The sequence below is a fragment of the Perca fluviatilis genome, chromosome 3 (genome assembly GCF_010015445.1).
Source record: "Perca fluviatilis chromosome 3, GENO_Pfluv_1.0, whole genome shotgun sequence".
Taxonomy (NCBI): domain Eukaryota; kingdom Metazoa; phylum Chordata; class Actinopteri; order Perciformes; family Percidae; genus Perca; species Perca fluviatilis.
This window is the reverse complement of record NC_053114.1, coordinates 9,999,744-10,022,785: the sequence shown is the minus strand read 5'-3', so window position 1 is coordinate 10,022,785 and position 23,042 is coordinate 9,999,744. Positions and strand designations below refer to the sequence as shown.

Genomic DNA, 23,042 nt, shown 5'->3' with positions numbered 1-23,042 from the left:
TTTCAGTAGTGTGGTGCAATCCATTTGAGATTTTTTTTATTTTTATGTTTTCATTTCTGCATTTTAATACATGTTTCTCATAGCATTTTTCCAAGTCTTCTATACTTAATAAATAAAGTCTGAACACACAATGTTCTACATCGTTTGGCATCGTTGAACTTTTAAAGCCAACAATTCAGTTTAGCGTCAGCTTTTAACTTTTAATGAAATTCATACTTATTAAAACAATTTCCACTTTTTCAACTATTCTCAATACTTCACCTTCTTCTTACAGATTTAAGGTATTCATCCATTTTAGCTTTTAGCAATTCAGCTATTCAGCATTCCCACGCATTTTCTGCAGGAAATGCATTTTCTAGTTACACAAATACAGTCTATGAAGTAAACGCCCCTTTATTATCATAAAATTCAGTTTAACTGTCCCCACCCTTGTCATTTTTGTTGGTATGAACATGTATAGGCTCAAGTGACGACAACTAGCATAGCTTTAGCTCAACAGTCCGACCAATAATTACTTATATAATTACAATTTGGATATCTAAACAAAATCATCAATTACTGTCAACAGCCAAACCCCTTAAGACCTTAGCTAATGTTAGCAATTAAATGCGGTTAAACAAAGAAAAATAATAATTATTATAATGAAAAATAATTGACTATTAGACAATTATGTAATAATTGTTACAGGCCTAGTCAGCACAGAAAACACATGCTGGCTGAATTCAAAATCTATTGACTAAAATTGACGTCAACCCTGGACAGTGGAGAAGCTGCTAATGCCAACGCAGTCACTGACCGTCTCGGTTTTAATCGAGAGAAGAAGGCCGGTCTTAGAGACAATTACTTTATCTTAATTTTACTAAATTTACTAAAGTTATATAAAATCCAAGTTTTACAGTTTAGTTGTAAAAAGGGGGTCTTTAACTTTAATATGACAAATAGTTTATCACATTACATAATCAGGAAATCCTGTTTGCACTGCCTTTCCCATGGACATGTGACACAGAGAAGGTCATGATACAGTGCCTTGCGAAAGTATTCGGCCCCCTTGAACTTTTCGACCTTTTGCCACATTTCAGGCCTCAAACATAAAGATATAAAACTGTAATTTTTTGTGAAGAATCAACAACAAGTGGGACACAATCATGAAGTGGAACGAAATTTATTGGATATTTCAAACCTTTTAAACAAAAAAAAACTGAAATATTGGGCGGCAAAATTATTCAGCCCCCTTAAGTTAATACTTTGTAGCGCCACCTTTTGCTGCGATTACAGCTGTAAGTCGCGTGGGGGTGTCTCTATCAGTTTTGCACATCGAGACTGACATTTTTGCCCATTCTCCTTGCAAAACAGCTCGAGCTCAGTGAGGTTGGATGGAGAGCGTTTTGTGAACAGCAGTTTTCAGTTCTTTCCACAGATTCTCGATTGGATTCAGGTCTGGACTTTGACTTGGCCATTCTAACACCTGGATATGTTTATTTGTGAACCATTCCATTGTAGATTTTGCTTTATGTTTTGGATCATTGTCTTGTTGGAAGACAAATCTCCGGCCCCAGTCTCAGGTCTTTTGCAGACTCCATCAGGTTTTCTTCCAGAATGGTCCTGTATTTGGCTCCATCCATCTTCCCATCAATTTTAACCATCTTCCCTGTCCCTGCTGAAGAAAAGCAGGCCCAAACCATGATGCTGCCACCACCATGTTTGACAGTGGGGATGGTGTGTTCAGGGTGATGAGCTGTGTTGCTTTTACGCCAAACATAACGTTTTGCATTGTTGCCAAAAGTTCGATTTTGGTTTCATCTGACCACAGCACCTTCTTCCACATGTTTGGTGTGTCTCCCAGGTGGCTTTTGGCAAACTTTAAACGACACTTTTTATGGATATCTTTAAGAAATGGCTTTCTTCTTGCCACTCTTCCATAAAGGCCAGATTTGTGCAGTATACGACTGATTGTTGTCCTATGGACAGAGTCTCCTACCTCAGCTGTAGATCTCTGCAGTTCATCCAGAGTGATCATGGGCCTCTTGGCTGCATCTCTGATCAGTCTTCTCATTGTATGAGCTGAAAGTTTAGAGGGACGGCCGGGTCTTCGTAGATTTGTAGTGGTCTGATACTCCTTCCATTTCAATATTATCGCGCGCAGTGCTCCTTGGGATGTTTAAAGCTTGGGAAATCTTTTTGTATCCAAATCCGAACCCTCTATACTTCTCCCAACAGTATCTCGGACCTGCCTGGTGTGTTCCTTGTTCTTCATGATGCTCTCTGCGCTTTACACGGACCTCTGAGACTATCACAGAGCAGGTGCATTTATACGGAGACTTGATTACACACAGCTGGATTCTATTTATCATCATTAGTCATTTAGGTCAACATTGGATTATTCAGAGATCCTCACTGAACTTCTGGAGAGTTTGCTGCACTGAAAGTAAAGGGGCTGAATAATTTTGCACCTACTTTTCAGTTTTTTATTTGTTAAAAAAGTTTGAAATAGCCAATGAATTTCGTTCCACTTCATAATTGGGACCCACTTGTTGTTGATTCTTCACAAAAAATTACAGTTTTATATCTTTATGTTTGAGGCCTGAAATGTGGCAAAAGGTCGAAACGTTCAAGGGGGCCGAATACTTTCGCAAGGCACTGTATGTGGGCTCCCAAATATTTAGGCAAAATTCATCCAACAAAAAATGTAAATACTGGGTTATGGTACCTTTTTAATTTTCATCATTAAAACCAGTTAGTAACAATACGTGCAGGCTCTGGATGGGAATGAACCACTTATGTGCGTATATGTAACCAGAAGCCTGTCAGTCCAAGTACACGCTTTGTTAATTTGGTGAGCCACATTAGCCACTGTTGGCCAGCTCTGAGTGGGAGATCCCAAGGCGTTCCCAGGCCATGGTGGAGATATAATCCCTCCACCTAGTCCTGGGTCTTCCCCGAGGCCTCCTCCCAGCTGGACGTGCTTGGAACATCTCCTTAGTGAGGTGCCCAGGGTGCAGCCTTACTAGATGCTAAACCACCTCAACTGGCTCCTTTTGACGCAAAGGAGCAGCGGCTAACAGATTAGCATGAAAAAAAAAAAAAAGTACGTTAAATTGATATAAGAGATCCCCCATGTTTTATGATAATAAAGAGGCGTTGTTTACTTCATAGGCTGTATATTTGTGGTATTACATGGTCTGGGTCACATAACAGAGATATAGCCCAAAAATGTATCCTTTTTTTTTTTTTTTTACTTCAATTTGTTTGAAAAAGTTATAAATAAATGCATATTTTTAAATTTGACTGAAAGAGACAATTCTATTGTTAATCGCAATTATTTCTGAGACAATTAATTGTACAGCAACATTTGGAATTGTTCCATCTTTACCAAAAGACATCAGCAACCTCACTATACTCTTATACTAATCATATCACACATCACTTAAAGTGATGGTTCGGAGTAATTTCACCCTAGGATCATTTGCACCATGACCTCGAGCCAAACACCCCCCCAGAAGCTTTTTTCACCTGGGTCGAACATTGGGAGAGTTAGCGTAGAGTAGCGTTATCAGCTGAATAGCTTAGCGCAGGGGCTAATGGATCCACATTTGTATCTCGTAAATGACCCCACTAATAATGGCCGAAATGATACCAAACTTCTACACTTGTACAAATAGGTTATGCACTCATAAAACGATGGATACTCTGCTGCTGCTACTACCGGGCAGTAAGAGTGCTTAGGGATGCCTACAAATTAGGCTACAACACCGAAAAGAAAGGTAATAAAATTACAACAATTAGAGATAAAATTCATCACATTTTACACTCAACTTCTAACGGTTCACCTTTAAACGCAGAGTCGTTAGAAATAAAGACTAGTCTCGACATATACTTAGACTGCTTTTATCCTATAGATCTTCAACAATTAATGTTAAAGATATCCTCAGCTAAGCCATCTACCTGTCTCTTGGACCCCATCCCAACGAGACTACTCAAAGAAGCATTACCTGTGGTTAACACCTCATTACTAGATATGATCAATATGTCTCTATTAACAGGTTATGTACCACAGTCATTTAAAGTAGCTGTGATAAAACCTCTTCTGAAAAAACCCACCCTGGATCCTGAGGTCTTAGCAAACTATAGACCTATATCTAACCTTCCTTTTCTATCCAAGATCCTTGAGAAGGTGGTTGCTAATCAGTTATGCGATTTTCTACATAGCAACAGTTTATTTGATGACTTTCAATCAGGATTTAGAAAGAATCATAGCACAGAGACGGCACTGGTGAAAATTACTAACGACCTTTTAACTGCTGCAGACAAAGGTCTTGTCTCCATTCTTGTTTTACTAGATCTTAGTGCTGCATTTGACACAATTGACCATTCAATCCTGTTACAGAGATTGGAACACTTGGTTGGCATTAAAGGAATTGCCCTGAGTTGGTTTAGGTCCTATTTCTCTGATCGATCTCAATTTGTGAATGTTAATGATAAATCCTCCAAGTACGCTAAAGTTAGCCATGGGGTTCCTCAAGGCTCAGTGCTTGGACCAATTCTATTCTCCTTATATATGCTTCCTCTAGGCAATATTATTAGAAAACACTCAATTAACTTTCACTGTTATGCGGATGACACCCAATTATACTTGTCAATCAAACCAGACGAAACCAGTCAGCTAGCAAAATTTCAAGAGTGCATTAAGGATATAAAACCCTGGATGACCTATAATTTTCTGATGTTAAACCCTAACAAAACTGAAGTTATTGTGCTGGGCCCTAAACACCTCCGAACTTCATTATCTAGAGATATAGCTACTCTGGATGGTGTTGCCCTGGCCTCCAGCACCACTGTTAGAAATTTAGGAGTTATCTTTGATCAGGATATATCCTTTAATGCCAATCTAAAACAAACCTCAAGAACAGCCTTTTTCATCTTCGTAACATTGCCAAAATTAGGAATATCCTGTCTCAAAACGACGCTGAAAAACTAGTCCATGCATTTGTTACTTCCAGGCTGGACTATTGTAATTCCCTACTGTCAGGTTGCTCAAATAAGTCTCTTAAGACTCTCCAGCTGATCCAGAATGCTGCAGCGGTGTTCTCACAAGAACTAAGAAAAGAGATCATATTTCTCCTGTATTAGCTTCTCTGCATTGGCTTCCTGTTGAATCCAGGATTGAGTTTAAAGTCCTTCTCTTGACCTACAAAGCTCTAAATGGTCTAGCACCATCATATCTAGAAGAGCTCCTAATACCCTATTGTCCCACTAGAACACTGCGCCTCCCAGAATGCAGAGTTACTGGTGGTACCTAGAGTCTCTAAAAGTAGAATGGGAGCTAGAGCCTTCAGTTATCAGGCTCCTCTCCTATGGAACCAGCTCCCCGATCTGGGTTCGGGGGCAGAAACTGTCACCTCATTCAAGAATGAACTTAAAACTCTCCTATTTGATAAAGCTTATAGTTAGGGAGTGAGGAGTTGCAGTGTTCACCTAACTGGCCCAACTGCTTCTCTTCATAATTGTTAGATTAATAATACATAACAAAGTAGAGGGAGGCAGGCCAGCCAAGCCAGATCCGGCAGGGGGAGAGTTCTAAGCCCGAAAAGCTACCTCTCCTTATGACCTGTCTCTCTTAGTTACCTGTTATAGTTAGCTTGTTATAGTCCTAGACTGCCGGGGACTTCCTTCCTTTGACACACTGAGCTGCTCTCTCCTCTCCCTTTCTATTACTGTTTCTATTACTGTTACTATTACTATTACTATTTGTGTGCAGCCCGTCCCAGAAATGCTTGTTACTAATCCTAGCTTCTGGGGAGTTTACCCCCCGAGTCCTTATGCTTTTTTTCCCCAGCGGTATTTCCTTGGAGAACGTTGGCACCAAGACCCTGGTTGCAGCTGTCGCCGTGGTCCTGCTGCATTCCCTGCTGAGCTCAGCGATGCCCTGCAATGTCATGCTGCGTCCTGCTGAACCCTGCAGCTTCCCCGCTACATCCAGTCACTGTTCCATTATTAATGTGACTACTATCGCCACTGTTCATCACACCCCCAACCGCCTGTCAGAAACCGCCTACCAAGAGCCTGGGTCTGGCCGAGGTTTCTTCCCAAGAGGGAGTTTTTCCTCGCCACTGTCGCACTGCTTGCTCTTGAGGGAATTACTGGAATTGTTGGAATTGTTGGGGCTTTGTAAATTATAGAGTGTGGTCTAGACCTACTCTATCTGTAAAGTGTCTCGAGATAACTTATGTTATGATTTGATACTATAAATAAAATTGAATTGAATTGAAATTGAAAATTGAATCTTACTGCCCGTTAGGTAGCAGCAGCAGCAGAGACGAGAAGCCAACAGGCAAGTGTTATTTACATACACTTCTGGTGTACTTAAAAACTTTACAATCCATCATTTTATGAGTGCATAACCTATTTGTACTAGTGTAGAAGTTTGGTATCATTTCGGGCATTATTAGTGGGGTAACTTACAAGATACAAACGTGGATCCATTAGCCCCTGCGCTAAGCTATTCAGCTGATAACGCTACTCTACGGTAACTCTCCAAATGTTCGACCCAGGTGAAAAAAGCTTCTGGGGGGGGTGTTTGGCTCGAGGTCATGGTGCAAAGGACCCTAAGGTGAAATTACTCCGAACCATCACTTGTTTATTAATTATAAATTAATATGGGTTAAGAAGAGGTGATCGGTACCTTCTCATCATACACGATGCCTGGTCGGATCTCAGGAGCCTGGTAACCTGGTGTGCCCTCGACCCCCAACGCTCCCTCATGGAAAGTTTGTCGAGAAATGCCATAGTCAGACAGTTTAATGTTAACTGGATCCTGCACCTGGAAGAATATACATGAATTAGTGAACAAGTTAGATGACAGAAATGGCAAGCCTGTCTGCTTCCTTAGAAAATATAGTGTTTGTTGATAAGATTCAAGTCTATTGATAGTATTTTTAATGCCTGTCTGTCCTGATAACGTTCAGTGGTCTGTGAAAACAGCAGGAACAACAAATGAAACAGGAAATCAGGACTCTATTGTTCTACTACTGAAGTCCGATATGTTGATATGTTATATTATGAATACATTAGAATATTGTCAATGAACCCAAATCAAAAATGTATATAACATAACTTTTTTATGGTAATCCATAATCCGCAACTAACGATTATTTTCTTTGTCGATTCATCTGTTAATTATTTTCTCGATAATTCGATTAGTTGCCTGGTCTATAAAATGTCAGAAAATTGTGAAAAATGTGGATCAGTGTTTCCCAAAGCACAAGATTTTGTCCACAGCTCAAAGATATTCAGTTTACTGTCACAGAGGAGAGAATAAACTAGGAAATATTCACATTTAACAAGCTGACATCAAACAATATTTAAGTTTTTTATATATAGTTGTGTTCAAAATAATAGCAGTGCGTTTAAAAAAGTGAATAATGCTTAAAATCCTTAATAGCAATGCATTGGGAACACTGCACATTCAATTCCAAATCAAAACATGACCAAAATTAATCAAGTTTGTGTTATACCTTTACAGAATGTGAAGAAAAAGGAATATTAGGATGTTCAAAAAAATAGCAGTATTTGCATTTTTCTTTACAAACTCAAACATTTACTGTATGAACTGAAAAAATTCTCAAGGGTTTGCTTTACTTTGAATCACTGCACTAATATTTAGTTGCATAACCATTATTTCTGAGAACTGCTTCACATCTGTGTTGCATGAAGTCGACCAACTTCTGGCACCTGTGAACAGGTATTCCAGCCCAGGACGATTGCACTACATTCCACAATTCCTCTGCATTACTGGGTTTTGCCTCAGAAACAGCATTTTTTATGTCACCTATGGGATTGAGGTCTGGGGATTGGGTTGGCCACTCCATAACATCAATCTTGTTCATCTGGAACCAAGACTTTGCTCGCTTACTGGTGTGTTTTGGGTCATTGTCTTGTTGAAAGACCCATTTCAAAGGCATTTCCTCTTCAGCATAAGGCAACATGACCTCCTCAAGTATTTTGATGTATTGAAACTGATCCATGATCCCTGGTATGCGATAAATAGGCCAAACACCACAGTATGAGAAACATCCCCATAACATGATTTTTGCACCACCATGCTTTACTGTCTTCACAGTACTGTGGCTTGAATTCAGTGCATGGGGGTCATCGGACAAACTGTACCCCTAGACCCAAAAAGAACAATTTTGCTCTCATCAGTCCACAGAATTCTCCTTTGGCCAGTCAATGTGTCCTTTGGCAAATTTCAACCTATTCAGTAAATGTCTTTTTTTCAGCAATGGGACTTTGCGGGGGCTTCTAGCTGATAGCTTTGCTTCACATAGCCTTCTTCTGATCGTAACAGTACTCACAGGTAACTTTAAGTCTTCTTTGTTTTTCCTGGAGCTGATCATTGGTTCAGCCTTTGCCATTTTAGCTATTCTTCGATCCATTCGAATGGTAGTTGACCGTTTTTTCCCATGTCGTTCAGGCTTTGGATGCCATTTCAAGGCATTTGAAATAATTTTGACTGAGCAGCCTATAGTTTTTTTGCACTTCTTTATATGTTTTCCCCTCTAAAATCAACTTTTTAATCAAAGTCTGCTGTTCCTCAGAGCAATGACTGGAACGACCCATTTTGCTAAGTATTTCAGTGTGAAATGCACTATAACCAGCATGCACAAGATTTGCTTCCTTCCTTCCATAAATATGGGCCATAATTGACGCCTGTGTCTTCACAGACTCAATCACCTCACTAAGTGAACACAATACTGCTATTATTTTGAACATGCCCCTTTCAATTACAGATTCAATTACACAGAATGAGGATCATGCATGTCATGACTGTTGGGTGTGTTGGTTTTCTATGACTCTACAACACTTACTAGTAAATTATTTGCCATGTAGAAATATCACTTCTACCAAAACATTTGATTCATGAGGTTAGTGATGTTGGACTGCTATTATTTTGAACACAACTGTAAAATGACTCAAAGCAATTATCAAAATAGTTGGCGACTAATTCAATAGTCGACACCTAATCAATTATCCGATTAATCTTTGCAGCTCTAACCCATATACAGACCTCCAGAGACCACACCAGGATGTTGTCAGATTTGAGGTCACAGAAGATGATGCTCTTCCTGTGAAGGTAAGCCAGTCCTGCAGCAATCTGATAGGCTACTTTGAAAGTAAGCATGTGACCAAGGGGCATGTACCTGGAGCCTACAATGAGAAAACATAACCTCAGTTTCACTAACACAGAAACAGACTTTCAGACAAACGTCAGATGGGAAAAGACATGATGCAGATCTCTGTACGTGCCTGTGCCTTTGTGCTTCTCCTCCAGCACGGAGTTGAGGCTGCCCAGGGGGGCTAACTGCAGGGCGAAGCAGAGTGGATGGATGCTGATGCCCACCAGAGAGACGATGCAGGGATGCTGCAGAGAGTGCAACATACTGGCCTCCTGGCGAAATTCAGAGAAGCTGCGACAGGCATCTGCGGACTGCAGATGTTTCACCATGGTGTCTGGGGCAAGAAAGAACGGAATGAAAGGGAATTGAAAAAAGGGATACTTTCAAATTAAATACACAAAGAGCAGATTTGTGCCTGGATGAATTCTCCAGGATCTCAATTTTTCACGAACCTTATACTTCAAATTCCAGCTGTAATAGGTCTACATACTTTACTGCATTTGTGTCCTCCTTTTGCTATCTATTATGTAAATGGACTGTATTTATATAGCACTATTCTAGTCTTAACGACAACTCAAAGCACTTTAACATAGTACAGGAACCATACACCATTCACACACATTCATACACTGTGGCCAAGGCTGCCATACATGGTGCCACCTGCTCATCAGATAAATATTCACACACATTTACACTTGGGAGCAATTCGGGGTTCAGTGTCTTGCCCAAGGACACTTCGACATGGAACTGCAGGGCCAGGGATCGAACCAACTTTCCGATCGGTAGGCGACCGCTCTACCACCTGAGCCACAGCCGCCCCTTAACAATGGTGGTCCATGTGTCGCTTTGTTAATATGAGGTGGTAAACACTACTGGTCAAAAGTTTTAGAACACCCCAATTTTTCCAGGTTTTTATTGAAATTCATGCAGTTCAATGTCTTATTGTACTCTGAAATGAAAGAATAGAACAAATGAACAATTTAAGTTAAAAAAGAAATCATGGAATCAATTTATAAACCAAAATGTATTCAACATTTTTGACTCATCAAAGTAGCCCCCTTTGGCAGATATAACAGCTGAACACACTCGTGGCATTCTTTCTACAATGGAAATCAAATATTCTTCAGAAAGTTCTTCCCAACTCTGTTGCAGAAGTTCCCATAAACGTGTGGCACTTGTAGGTTGCTTTGCTTTCACTTTTCTGTCCAGTTCATCCAAAAACCAGCTCAATGGGATTTAAGTCTGGTGACTGTGCTGGCCACTCCATGTGTACTCAGAGGGTACTGCATGGCACTGCAAAATGCTGTGGTAGCCGTTTTGGTTCAGGGTGCCTTTCACTCTGTACAAATCACCGACCCTGGTTCCAGCAAAAGAAGCCCCAGACCATCATGCTTCCTCCTCCATGTTTGACAGTTGATGTCACACACTGAGGAACCATCCTTTCGCCTAATCAACGGCGTACAAAAGTCCTGCGTGATGAACCGAAGATTTCAAATTTCGATTCATCAGTCCATAGCACCTTCTTCCAGTCTTCAGTAGTCCATTGACGATGTTTCTTGGCCCACGCAAGCCTCTTTTTCTTATTCTGACGTCTTAGCAATGGCTTTCTTGCTGCAAACCGACCTATCAAACCTGCAGCTTGAGGTCTTCTCTTTACAGTTGAAACTGAGACTTGCTTATTATGACCACTATTAAGCTGTGCTTGAAGCTGTTGTCCTGTGAGCCGCCTATCATGCAAGCTATTGACTCTCAGAAACTTGTCTTCTGATTCTGTTGTGGCTTTGGGTCTGCCAGACCTCTTCCTGTCAGAGTTTCCCCCAGTTTTGATGGTGAAGAATACTGTACTCACTGACACCTTGACTTGCTTCGCAATTTCTCTGTAGGAAAGACCAACATTCTTAAGTGTTATGATGGTCTGTCTCTCTTCCATTGTTAATTGCCTTTTTCCCGCCATTTTTATAGGAACACACTACTTTCTGCAGTACAATACTGTTCAAATAATGGTCACGAGGGTATGGTACCACAGTGTGTTCCAACAATACTTTTATACAAACAGAGGGGGTTGTAAGTAATCCAGACAAGTTGGAACACCTGTGGGAATTGGTAGCACCGACTTTCAAAGCTTGATCAACCTCCATTGCTGCAGAACAGCTTTACATTGTTTACCCATTTCTTGTTCCCTGAAAAAGGCCTTTTTGTAAAATACTGAAATGTACATTATTTTTCAGTATTGGGTAACCTTACTTTTTTTTTTAACCTCAGGCAGTTCACCACTTACCTTTGTACCATTTCAAGCTATTCATTGGACTTGAACTGCTAAAATTTCAATAAAAAACTAAAAAAATTGGGGTGTCTTTTGACCAGTAGTGTAAGTCCGACAGAATAATCTTTACAATTGTTAGCATTTTTGGAACTTTCATCCACATCTCAAGGTCTTTGCATGATTCTATTCAAGTCCATTGGAAGAGTCAAGTGTTACCATCCCTGCATATACCACCACCTATTAACATGGGACTGATGTTCCACACTTAGGTCATGCAATGAAGTTTGAGATAGTAAAATTAGCTGATGAAGACCATGAGATGGCCAAATTTAAACTTGAGGTGAGGGGAAAACTGCCACTCTTACCCCCTTTTCCACCAAATCAGCTGTGCTTCTTGAACTTCAGGATTCTTGGAACCTTCGTGCTGTCTTATGCTACATTTACATTGCTACATTTTGGTTTAAAAACGAATATATTGCTACGTTTACACCTCTCAAAAGACTTCCGACCCCGTTTTGGTTTGGAATCCGTGAGCTTGTGTTGCAGTCTCAAGGCTGCAAACGGAGACGTTTGGCAACACCAACACTGATGCAAATGTTTCGCCACCTGATTGGGTCTTATCAATCATGATGTCTCGTTCTCTCAGAGTAAGCTACTAACTTTACCATGGCAACTACCAGCAGCGGGCAGAGTCTATATGCTGCCTCCTGTTTATGCCCAGTATACGAGAATGTTGATGAGATATTTTGGTTTGGGCCTGTTAGTTTAAACGGAGATTAGTTCTTCTACTGGAGCTAAAAACACACGCTTTTTGCTCAAAACTCCGCTTAAAAAACAACTATTAATGTGTCCACTGCACGCCCTTCCCGGTTGCATTTAGTATTGACACAGCAGCAGCTTTCAAAAACCCATTTAACAATTTCATAAAAAATGAAAGCTGCGAGAAGCGATGGACGGGCCCTAGCGCCTCTGCGCGCGTCGGGGTTACAGGCGGACGCCGCTCCTTGCGACCGTGCATTTGCACAGCACTCAGACACTGCAAATCGTCAACAATGAAAAGAGAACTCCCTGCCGAGTTCAACAATATCTCACACAAGACTCTACGTCATACGGTTAATTATCTGTGAAAAGGGGCGTGGCTAAAGCATATGGGGCGGGTCAAACCATCACCAATAAAAAAGGAAGTCTCTGCTGAGTTCATTGATACCTCACACAAGGGTCTACATCAAACGGGTCATTATTTATAAAAGGGGGCGTGGCTAAAGCTTAGGGGGCGGGTCAAACCATCACCAATGAAGAATGAACTTTCTGCTGAGTTCAGGCCTACTTCCTGTTGCCACTAGGGGGCGCTATGACTTTAAGTAAATATCGGCCTTTATTTGTCCTCAGGGTTGGAGTCTTATGAATCCTGAAAAGTTTCGAGCCAGATGGACAATGTACACTCAAGTTACACCCACTTCCTGTTTCGGTGGCGCACCGCCACGGCCACGCCCTATGACGAAAAGTTTTTCTTTTAACAACTTTTCATCTTTAACTTCTTAAGATGGCACAGACCGAGTTTGAAGTTGATCGGATGAAATCTCTAGGAGGAGTTCATTTAAAGGGATACTTCACCGATTTAGCATTCAGCTTTGTATCAGTAGAAACCCGATAGTATTTCTGAATGACCGTGCTTCCCTCTCTCATGTCCCCCTGAGACAAGAGATCTCTGCATTTGGGGCCTGGAAAAAAATCTTCCGATGACGTAAAATGACGATTTTTGTGTCATCGGAAGATTTTTGGGCCAGAGGCAAGGACTACAGCCAGTAGTAGGATCTACTTCCGGATGTTTTCAACACGCCCACAGGGGGTTGGACTGCAGAGTCTGGCCGAGGTATTCCGAATGAAAACGACTGTCAGCCATATTGAAGCTTCGCTAAGCAGGCTCTCGGTTTTCAGCAGAAAACATTTACAACAATTATCTGCATTCAAACTACCGGATGTGTGTACCACCGGGATACATCGGTACAGATCGGAGAATATGCAGGAAACGTAATTACAGACGGAATACTCGGCACACTACGTGAGGTTCGCCTGCACGGAGACCAGCGGTGTCACTCAATGCCGCTAGCCGGCTAGAGGACATCCTCATCGGCTAGGTGGAAAGCTAACGCTAGCTGTCCACCTGTCCCATCCATCCTGCTTGCAAGTGTCTGCTCATTAAACAACAAGCTGGACTACATCCTCCTTCAACGAAACTCCCAACGTGAGTTCAGAGACTGCTGTGTTTTTGTCAAGCTACCAGGCCTGCTAGCCCTCCGAGCTAGAGATGCTCTGTCGCCGGGTAAAAGAGGTGGGCTGTGTTAACACAGAGTGGTGCAGAAATGTGGTGATTTATATCCATTTAACTGCTAACTGCTGGTGGAGTTTGTGACTGTTAAATGCCGACCATTCTACATTGCACGCTAATTCACGGCTGTGTTTATGCTCAGTGTTTACAGCCCACCAAGCGCTAATGCTAGTATGTGTTAGCTGAACTTTACGGAGCCTATAAAGTGTGTGTACTAAATGTAGCCTGTTTCGTATGTCGTTTTTATATATTTTAAATGTGTAACACCACTTGAGTCACGATGAAACGTTGTTTCGTGTATATGGTTGAAATGACAATAAAACACGCTTGAGTTGAGTTGAATGCCTCTGTCTGTCTGTCAAGCGGTAGGCGTGGCTTGGGAGTGGACTCAAAGCAACGAAGCAGCTTTCCAGCAGTGAAATATTCCTTTAAGTACGACATGTGGAAATGGCCAAAATCGCACTAACTTTGAACTTTGAAATCAAAATGGCGGACTTCCCGTTGGGTTTAGGGTATGGCTCTAATGAAGTTTTTTGTACATCTTGATATGGTACATATGTGTACCGAGTTTCGTGAGTCTACATTAAACGCACTGCAGGGGCTCAATTTCTTTAACTTTCTAGGGGGCGCCAGTGAGCCGTTTTTTTGCGCCTATTCCCGAAACCCTTAAAATACGTACATTTTCACCAGACTTGATGCGACCGCCAAATTTGGTGAGTTTTTGAATATGTTAAGCCGGGGACGGGAAAAAGAAAAAAAAAAATTCCTTCAGTTTCAATAGGGCCTTCGCCGCTGTCGGCGCTCGGGCCCTAATAAATACCTCTGTACCTGTGTCACTGCTGATGGTTTGCTGTCGACACTTCTTCAAGTGGAAGCGTTTGATGGCCACTGGCTGGTCACGATATCGGGCACGGTAGATGATGGTCCCACTGCCACCCTGGCCAAGGATGTTGTTCTCCTCCTCAGAGTACTCCAGCTGGGCCCTCTCCAAAAAGAGCCTAACACACACACACACACACACACACACACACACACACACACACACACACACACACACACACACACACACACACACACACACACACACACACACACACACACACACACACACACGATTAGATAGGTTGGAAACAAACCTCCAGGTTAGCCAAACTTAATTAGAAGAGAAAACAACCTGAACAGTAACATTACCCAGACTGTATAAGCATCCATCACACTTTATAGACACACTTCCTGCTTCAACTCTGAATGACAACTGTACTTCCTGCAGTTGTGTGCACAGTTTCATTGCACAATGAGGGAATATTAGCAACATTTCAGGTGCACTCTGTCAGTTTGATCACTAAATTAAGTTAATAAATAAATAAACTGTTGGTTTGTTTTCAACCAACAGTTTATTCAGGTCTCCCCGTAAAAACTGACAGCTTCAACTAATTTAAAGCTCAGCTGCTGCAGAGTCCTGAAAAGACAGCACACCAGTACTCAGGTCTCTGAATTGGCTTCAAGTGTGTCATAAAATGTTGTTTAAAGTATTACTGTCATGTCTATAAACCACCAACTGCTCAGGGCGCCCGTCCATGGGCAGCCCCCTCACTCTGACATCTCTCCAATAGTGCATGTATAGGTCCTGAGCATGTGTGTGTATTTCAGGCCTGTTTGTAATGTGTGTACAAACTGTAGGCTACCAACTGAGGGAAAATGTGAATTTCATAATAAAGGCATGTCTTCTTCTAATTGTCAGATGTACAATTACAGAAGCAGTCGTCACTGAAAATCATAGGTCTCCCTCCAACAATGCTCATTAAAGTTGTATAAAACACAAAATCACAAGTAATCACAAGCTCCTTATGAACTCATAAGGAACAAGATTCCAGATTGGCCCATCTGAGCTTTCATTTTCTCAAAGGCAGAGCAGGATACCCAGGGCTCGGTTTACATCTCTCGCCATTTCAAGCCACTGGGGGACCATAGGCAGGCTGGGGGAATGCATATTAATGTTAAAAAACCTCATAAAGTGAAATTGTCATGCCATGGGACCTTTAAATAAATATTTTTAAAGTGCCTGAATAAATACAACCACTCCATGACAGATTTAAATTTCACTTTCCCCGATCCGTGACCGATGGAGGAGCATCAAGGCTTCAAATCCTTCAAATCCTCTTCTGCTTCAAAATGTATCTCCTCCTACCATTCTTTCACCTACAGACATGATTCCAACTTTAAATCATTTACGAAATATTCAGGTATTCAGGGTGTGCTGAGTGTTTTGATATCTTTTACAGTTTTTGTGAAAAGCTGTTTAAGTTTAGTTGTCGTTTCAGGATTTTTCTGCGTTTAAAATGGGTGTGTATTGTGTGACGTACAGTGGGTGATGTCATCAACTAGAGTGCGGAGCCTTACAAAATTATCTTTGTCCCTTCTCTATTAATTGCTCTTACACCCACAATTTTTACTTGTCATACACAATTTTTACATCAAAACGTAGGTATTTTTGTCCAGTTACAACCAATGTGCTCAGTTACGCGATATGACTTATACTTTGGCCAAATGACAACAGCTTCAAATCTTCCTCCATTCGCTGCCCTGTTAAACATCCTCCACATTTCCCAGCGAAATGCAGAGCAAACCACTTTTTTTTAAATCACTGATATGCCCACATTATTAAGTTTATCCACATAAATTTTATATCTATACGTTCACAGAGGCCTTGTGGTGCACAGGATGAGGTCATTGGACTGATAGCAGTTATCGTTTTGGCAGTCTGAGCCTTTATTTGAGAGCTCGCTCTCAGTGTCTCTTAATAGCTGCAGCGTGCCAGAGGTGACATATTAACAGCAGGTGCTATGATCGTTAGCTGATTAAAGATCAAAGGAATCTCGATACATAGATCAAAGCGTTCCCTACAGTGTTTACAAACATAGTAACCATGACATTAGTAACCATGACAGACTGAACTACAGATTAATATGAACATACCAGAGCATCTCACACACACACACACGGACACACACACAGACCCACACTCACACTCACGCACGCACACACACATAATGCAGATACACACACACACACACACACAAACACACACACGCACACACACATACACACACACACACACACACATACGCACACACAGACACACACACACACACACACGCGCACACTGGAGACACACGCGCACACACACACAAACACACATACACACACACACGCAAACACATATATACGCTGACACACACACGCAAAAACACAGACACTCACACACACACACACACACACACACACAGGAGACACACACACACACACACACACATACGCAGACACACACACACCCAGACACACACACTCAAACACACATACACGCACACATATACACGCACACACATATACACACACACACGCATACACACACACACACATACACACACACACACACACACACACAAAAAACACATACACGCATACACAAACACACACACACACACACTCACAGAATATAAAAGTTACTTTAAAGACTTCAGACTTTCATTGTTTTCAGTAAACTTCAGATCACTAACAATCCATATTTAGGCAATTTCGATACCTTAATACCATCGTATACTATGATTTTTTGAACATGCTTGTCATTAATGCATTTCATTTTTCGTTTTCAATGCAAAGTTGTTCAGCCCCCTTCTTTTCATGCAATATATTTCACATCTAATCTCATTTTAGATTGATGCTTTTTCGTTCTATGCAGTGTATATGTCTGATAATAATAAACAATAAGTATTTTTTCTTTCAGCCTTTTCAGGTAATTCATTTCAACTTTCATCTTTGACAGTATTACAGTTCAGGTTCCAGCTTTTCTAACAATGTATTTTAGCTCTTCACTTATTTAGATAATGCAGTTCAGCTTCTAACTCTGACAATTTTCCAGATTTTTCAGCAGTGCAATGCATTTGGGCTTTAAGATTTTTCATATAACAGGGCTCCAGACTAACTTTTTGCCTTGGTTGCACTGGTGTGCCTAACTTTTTTATTTAGGTGCACCAGCACAAAATTTAGGTGCACCCAAATTTTTCCTTGCGTTGACATAAACGCTGAATGGCGATACACGATCTATAGCTCTGTATTTTTTTACAAAGTGGGCTAAATGTTCAGTTTTAAGTCAAAGCCACTTTTCACATGCTCTTTTATTAGAACATGTTGTGATTAAAATAAAATGCAAAGACCAGTTTGAAAATATACAGTTGCAACACAATGAAAGTTATCTGAAATAAATAGCCTAGGATATATAAAAAAAGAAAGAAAATATCTATCTATCTATCTATCTATCTATCTATTTATCTGAGAAAGCTCCTTCACTTGTTTTCAACAACAATAATAGGCTGATTAAAAGAGAAAGAGGACGCCGAGATAGCTCAGTTGGTATATATAGAGGTTCGACTCCGACCTGCGGCCCTTTCCTGCTCGTCATTCCCACCTCTCTCTCCCCTTTCATGTCTTCAGCTTTCCTATCAAAATAAAGGCTGAAATCTTAAAAAAAAAAAAAAAAAAAAGCGGAGCGACGGCTGACTCATTATGAATGGGTCCAGCACGGGTCGAATGTCGCGGCTTTTGGTGGTACATATGATAATGTGGCCATGGGTCACATTACGCCAGGTCCAGCAGGGTCCGTCTCACACGCTATTACTCAACGAACTGAGGTTAGTTGCATTTAATAACTTCTAATGTGTTTTTCGCTGTGGCGGCCGCAATAACAGAGAGTTGCGGAAACACTGGTACCAATACAGGTTTCCCTCTCATACTTAACAATATACAGCTGGGTTAATAACAATTAAAACTGTAGACAAATGTCAGCAGTTTGGACCGGCGGCGCTGTGTCTCTCCATGTTGCAGTGGAGCCATGTGTGAGTGAATGGGGGGGCGGGGCTGGGCAGAGGAGAGATCCAAACACAGGCACGGCTTTACAGAAGGAATGGGTCATGTAACACAACATTAAACCATATCGATATAAACGACATCGCTTCGTGTGCAACCTAAGAAAAATCTTAGTCGCACCCTTACAAATTTTGGTCGCACTCTAGAGCCCTGTATAATTTGTTTGATATTTCTGCATTTGTGAATCTTCTCTACTTTTTCATTATCAGTTAGAAAATATACTCAGACCTCACAATGTTCTACATATTTTGTCATTTTTCAACTTTTCAAGCCAACAATTCAGTTTAGCAGAAGCTTTTAACTTTTTAATGAAATTCATACTTATTAAACAATTTCCACTTTTTCAGCTATTCTCACTACTTCAACTTCTTCTTGCAGATTTAAGCTATTAATCCAGTTTAGCTTTAGCAATTTAGCTATTCTGCATTCCCACATATTTTCTGCATGAAATGCAAATTTTGTTATGAATCATATCTTCTCTACATCTGTATCTGTGTTCCAACCAGCAGCGACAGATGCTGCCCACAAAAAGACTGCGTCTGTCCGAGGTTTCTGCCTAAAAGGAAGTTTTTTACTCACCACTCGAGGTTTCTACCTAAAAGGAAATTTTCCTCGCCACTGTTGCACTAAATGCTTGCTCTTGGGGGAATTGTTAGAATTGTGTCTTTGTAAATTATAGAATGGTCTAGGCCAACTCTATCTGTAAATTGTCTTGAGATAATTCGTTATGATTTGATACTATGAATAACATTTATTCGATGGTCAGTTGACGATAGGAACAACTTGATGATTCTGATTCGCCTATGTAAATTCTTAGTCGGGGACACAACTAACTTGATTCAGTTGTCATCTCCATGGGGCTAATAAGTGGGAACACTGAGTTACAATTATTTCATCAGACATTCAACATAGTTCCAGTCAACAGTTTGACCATTCTTTTTAAATCAGTGCTCAATGCAAATTAAACTGTAGGTAATCCTAGTAACAATATTGATTAGGGGTTTCACGATTCTCCAAATCCACGATTCAATTTGACTTTCAATTTTAAGGTCACGATTCAATTTAAGTTTTTTTTTTCAACAGGGATTCGCTGATCCTGCTTTTAATTTCAATGTCGAAATCGAAAGCTCATTTCAATTGATTATTGTGACAACCCTACTATTGATGCAAATGTCCATGGTTCATTAATTATTAAACTGTTGTAACCTTGGGTTAAAGTGACCAAAATCACACTATAGAAATAAAGGATAGCTCAAACATAAAAGATAAATATTGGCCAAAACAAAAAGACTAATCTCACCCTAATGTGGGCACACTTCTACTAGCATCCAGCTGTGAAAGTGGATGATAGTTTGTGGCATCCATCATCCATTCTTTAAGAGCTTGAGTGAAATTAGCTGGAGTACTAACATTTGGAGGGGATGTTTAACTGTTGCAGCAAACATTTCCACGGGTGATATCCTACACACACACACACACACACACACAAACACAAACACAAACACACACACACACACACAAATATTTATTCCAAAAGTTGAATGACTGGCGGTTACCCTTGAGCCCTGACAATGCATCAACACATGCTGGCAAAAAATCAACTGAAATTTATTATACAGCCAAAGCCCTAGAGAGCTGGGCTGAGCAAAAAACTATTTTATTGTTTGGTAACCATGGTAATAAGGGTTAGGAAAAAAAACTACTACAGTTGAACAGTTCATAAGTCAATGTTCCTATCCTAATTTTAGGATAGGAGAAGCGTATTACACATGCATCCTAATGTCTTAAAATCTTAAATAAAAACTCCTAACAGCTGAGCTGCCCTAACTTTTACTTTAAAGCCCTTTTTTTCTGCTTAGTTTGTGGCTCTCACGACCGACTGCTGGAGGGCACCAACAAAGGCCAGCTGTGTGACTTATGCCACTACATCGATGAGGAGAGGAAAGCTGACAACCTTGCCGGTGGATGCTATGGAGACGTACGTTCCGCGCCCCGGACAGCTGCACCCTTGTACCTGCCGTATGTCTCAGTCTGGGAGCTGGACCTGTCCCAGAACTAGGACTAATGACTGGTTAACGAGGGTTGGCTATCATTCAGTAGAAAAAAATTAAAATTAGCATCCCTAGTTTCAATGTATTTTTCAGTATGTTTCAATGAGAAAAACAACGATTACACAGTTGTTTAGCACGGCGAGATGAGAAAGTACAGCATCAGTTGCTAGGTAACAGACATAAAAGTTGATAACTGATGTTGGATTGATTATTTAGGATTTTCTAACCTAAGATATGATAGGATGTAGTGAGATAAGATAGGCTTACTAAAGTTAGTTCTTATATATTAACTTAAGATAGAAAGGCCTGTAATACGGACGCTGGTTTACACCAGCAGCGTAGTGAAAGTTCTGCTGTGCACTCAGAAGACAATACTCATTTTCTTCCATAAGTAGGAGCCTTGAAGTCCTGAAGCCTAAAATGATGCTCTGTGTCGCAGTTATGTACATAACGTATCAGCTGTTACATGGCCTGTGTAGACAGATAAAACAGAAGCTCATCTGTTCTGTCAAGCGTGTGTGAGACGGTTGACTGAAAAGCATGTCTGAAACATGTCTATTGTAATGTCTAGCACCCAACCAATATCAGTTTGTTAAATTGTTTGGTCCATTAAATGGTGAGAAGTTACCGTGCAGGGAAGTCCGTCATGAAGAGTTCTGGGACAAGCTCCTGGAGGGGGACTGGCTGCTCAGGGTGCTGAGGACAGATGATGTGCTCCGTCTCCACTGCAGCCAGCACACAGTCCTCCATGTTAAAGTAACAAACCCCTGCTGCTGGTACTCCTCCTCTGTCAGCTCCTCCACGCGCTCCTTTCTCTCCAACCTGGCCGGCCAGGCTGGCTACGAGCTCGGACGGCTTCTGTTGGCCCAGTGAGGCACAGAGGGGACAGGGTGCGTACTGCTCTATGAGGAGACTCCCATCACTCTCACTGGCTGTCAAAGCTACAAGAGAGGACACATAGATAAAAGACATGTACATGAGGTGTTGTTTACGGGAGAGCTGAAAACTGGACAGATTGGTACATAGGGTCAGGCCAGTCCCAGTTTACCCAGATAACTACTTTAATGTGACTAAGTGACGGAAGCAATCCTTAATTTCAAACCACTTGGGTATGTGTATTCCAATATTGTGAAACCAGATCCTGTAACTTCAAGCATGTTGCTGAAGCCTCGCCTCCTCAATTGACCTACACGCCATTGATTTCCCCACAAGAAGAAGGTGGCGAGTGGCGACACAGCCAAATGATGGCAGGCCACTTTTGGATGCAGTTTATAAAGCTAGGTTTAGGTTCGCTGTGGTGTGTTCCAGGCGCGAGGTGGGTGAGCCATAAAATTACATCAGGCTGGCTGTCGTTTCTAGCACGCACTGCGCTTTCAGTTCAACATGGTCGGCTGGGAACTCTGGTCGAGCAGCTTTGCCTCTACAAACATCTGTATGATTCTTCATGTACAGACCACAGGGAGTCAAAGAGCCTAAAATATGTGGTCAGAGAGAGACACCACACTGGGAAAAGAAGAATAATTTAGCTGGAGTGTGTGGAAAAAGATGAGTTTTGTCAATGCTAAAAAACTGTCATGGAAAGAGTGTTCTTAACAGTGTTAGGGGCAGACAATCATTTTGATTTGGAGATAAACGACAGAGTAGATGAATGTAAATGTGTTGTTCGCGCCCTGGCAGTTCGCAGAATACTGCAACGAACAATGCGTTGAGCATAAATGTCTCTGTGCATGCTCGTGGTGCGCGCGTCATCTACAGAAGCCCACGCGCGAGTATAACCAAAGCTTAAGAAGCTACCTGCCTGCTATGCTGTAAATCCACCGGAAATGGCGCTTTTCTACTGACAGTTTGTATCAAGATTCAGCTATGATGATTTTTGACCTGCAATAACCACTTGCACACTGGCCCATCTGTAAAAAACATCCTTCTTGACCCCACTCTGAGCTTAGGCTGAGGTTAATTTGAGTCACAAAGTTAGCTGGACTCGCGTTTAACCAAAAAGAGTCTGCACTGAGTTGAACTTTAGACTCTTTGGTAGTCTATCTGAACAATATCAAGATTAGATATTGTTTAGATGGACTTCCAAGTAGTAAATTACACCTCTAACGGTTTAAGGACAATTAAAGGGATACTTCACCGATTTAGCATTAAGCTTTGTATCAGTAGAAACACGGCAGTATTTTCGAATGACCGTGCTTCCCTCCCTCATGTCCCCCTGAGACAAGAGAGCTCTGTATTGTAGGTCTGGAAAAAAATCTTCCGATGACGTAAAACGACGAGTTTTGCGTCATCAGAAGATTTTTTGC

The 23,042-nt window shown here is 41.2% G+C and overlaps 1 protein-coding gene across 4 annotated transcripts in view; it reads right to left on the bottom strand.

Moving 5' to 3' along the window:
- Positions 1–23,042, bottom strand: part of lrrk1 (leucine-rich repeat kinase 1) — a 235,488-nt gene that overhangs the window by 73,854 nt on the left and 138,592 nt on the right. For all 4 annotated transcript variants that reach the window (XM_039794699.1, XM_039794701.1, XM_039794700.1 and 1 more), the window contains 5 exons: positions 21,368–21,680; positions 14,594–14,763; positions 9,304–9,507; positions 9,065–9,204; positions 6,680–6,817 (listed from right to left, as the gene is read on the bottom strand). In XM_039794699.1, the coding sequence (XP_039650633.1) occupies positions 6,680–6,817; positions 9,065–9,204; positions 9,304–9,507; positions 14,594–14,763; positions 21,368–21,680 (965 nt within the window). The remainder of the gene's footprint in view (positions 1–6,679; positions 6,818–9,064; positions 9,205–9,303; positions 9,508–14,593; positions 14,764–21,367; positions 21,681–23,042) is intronic.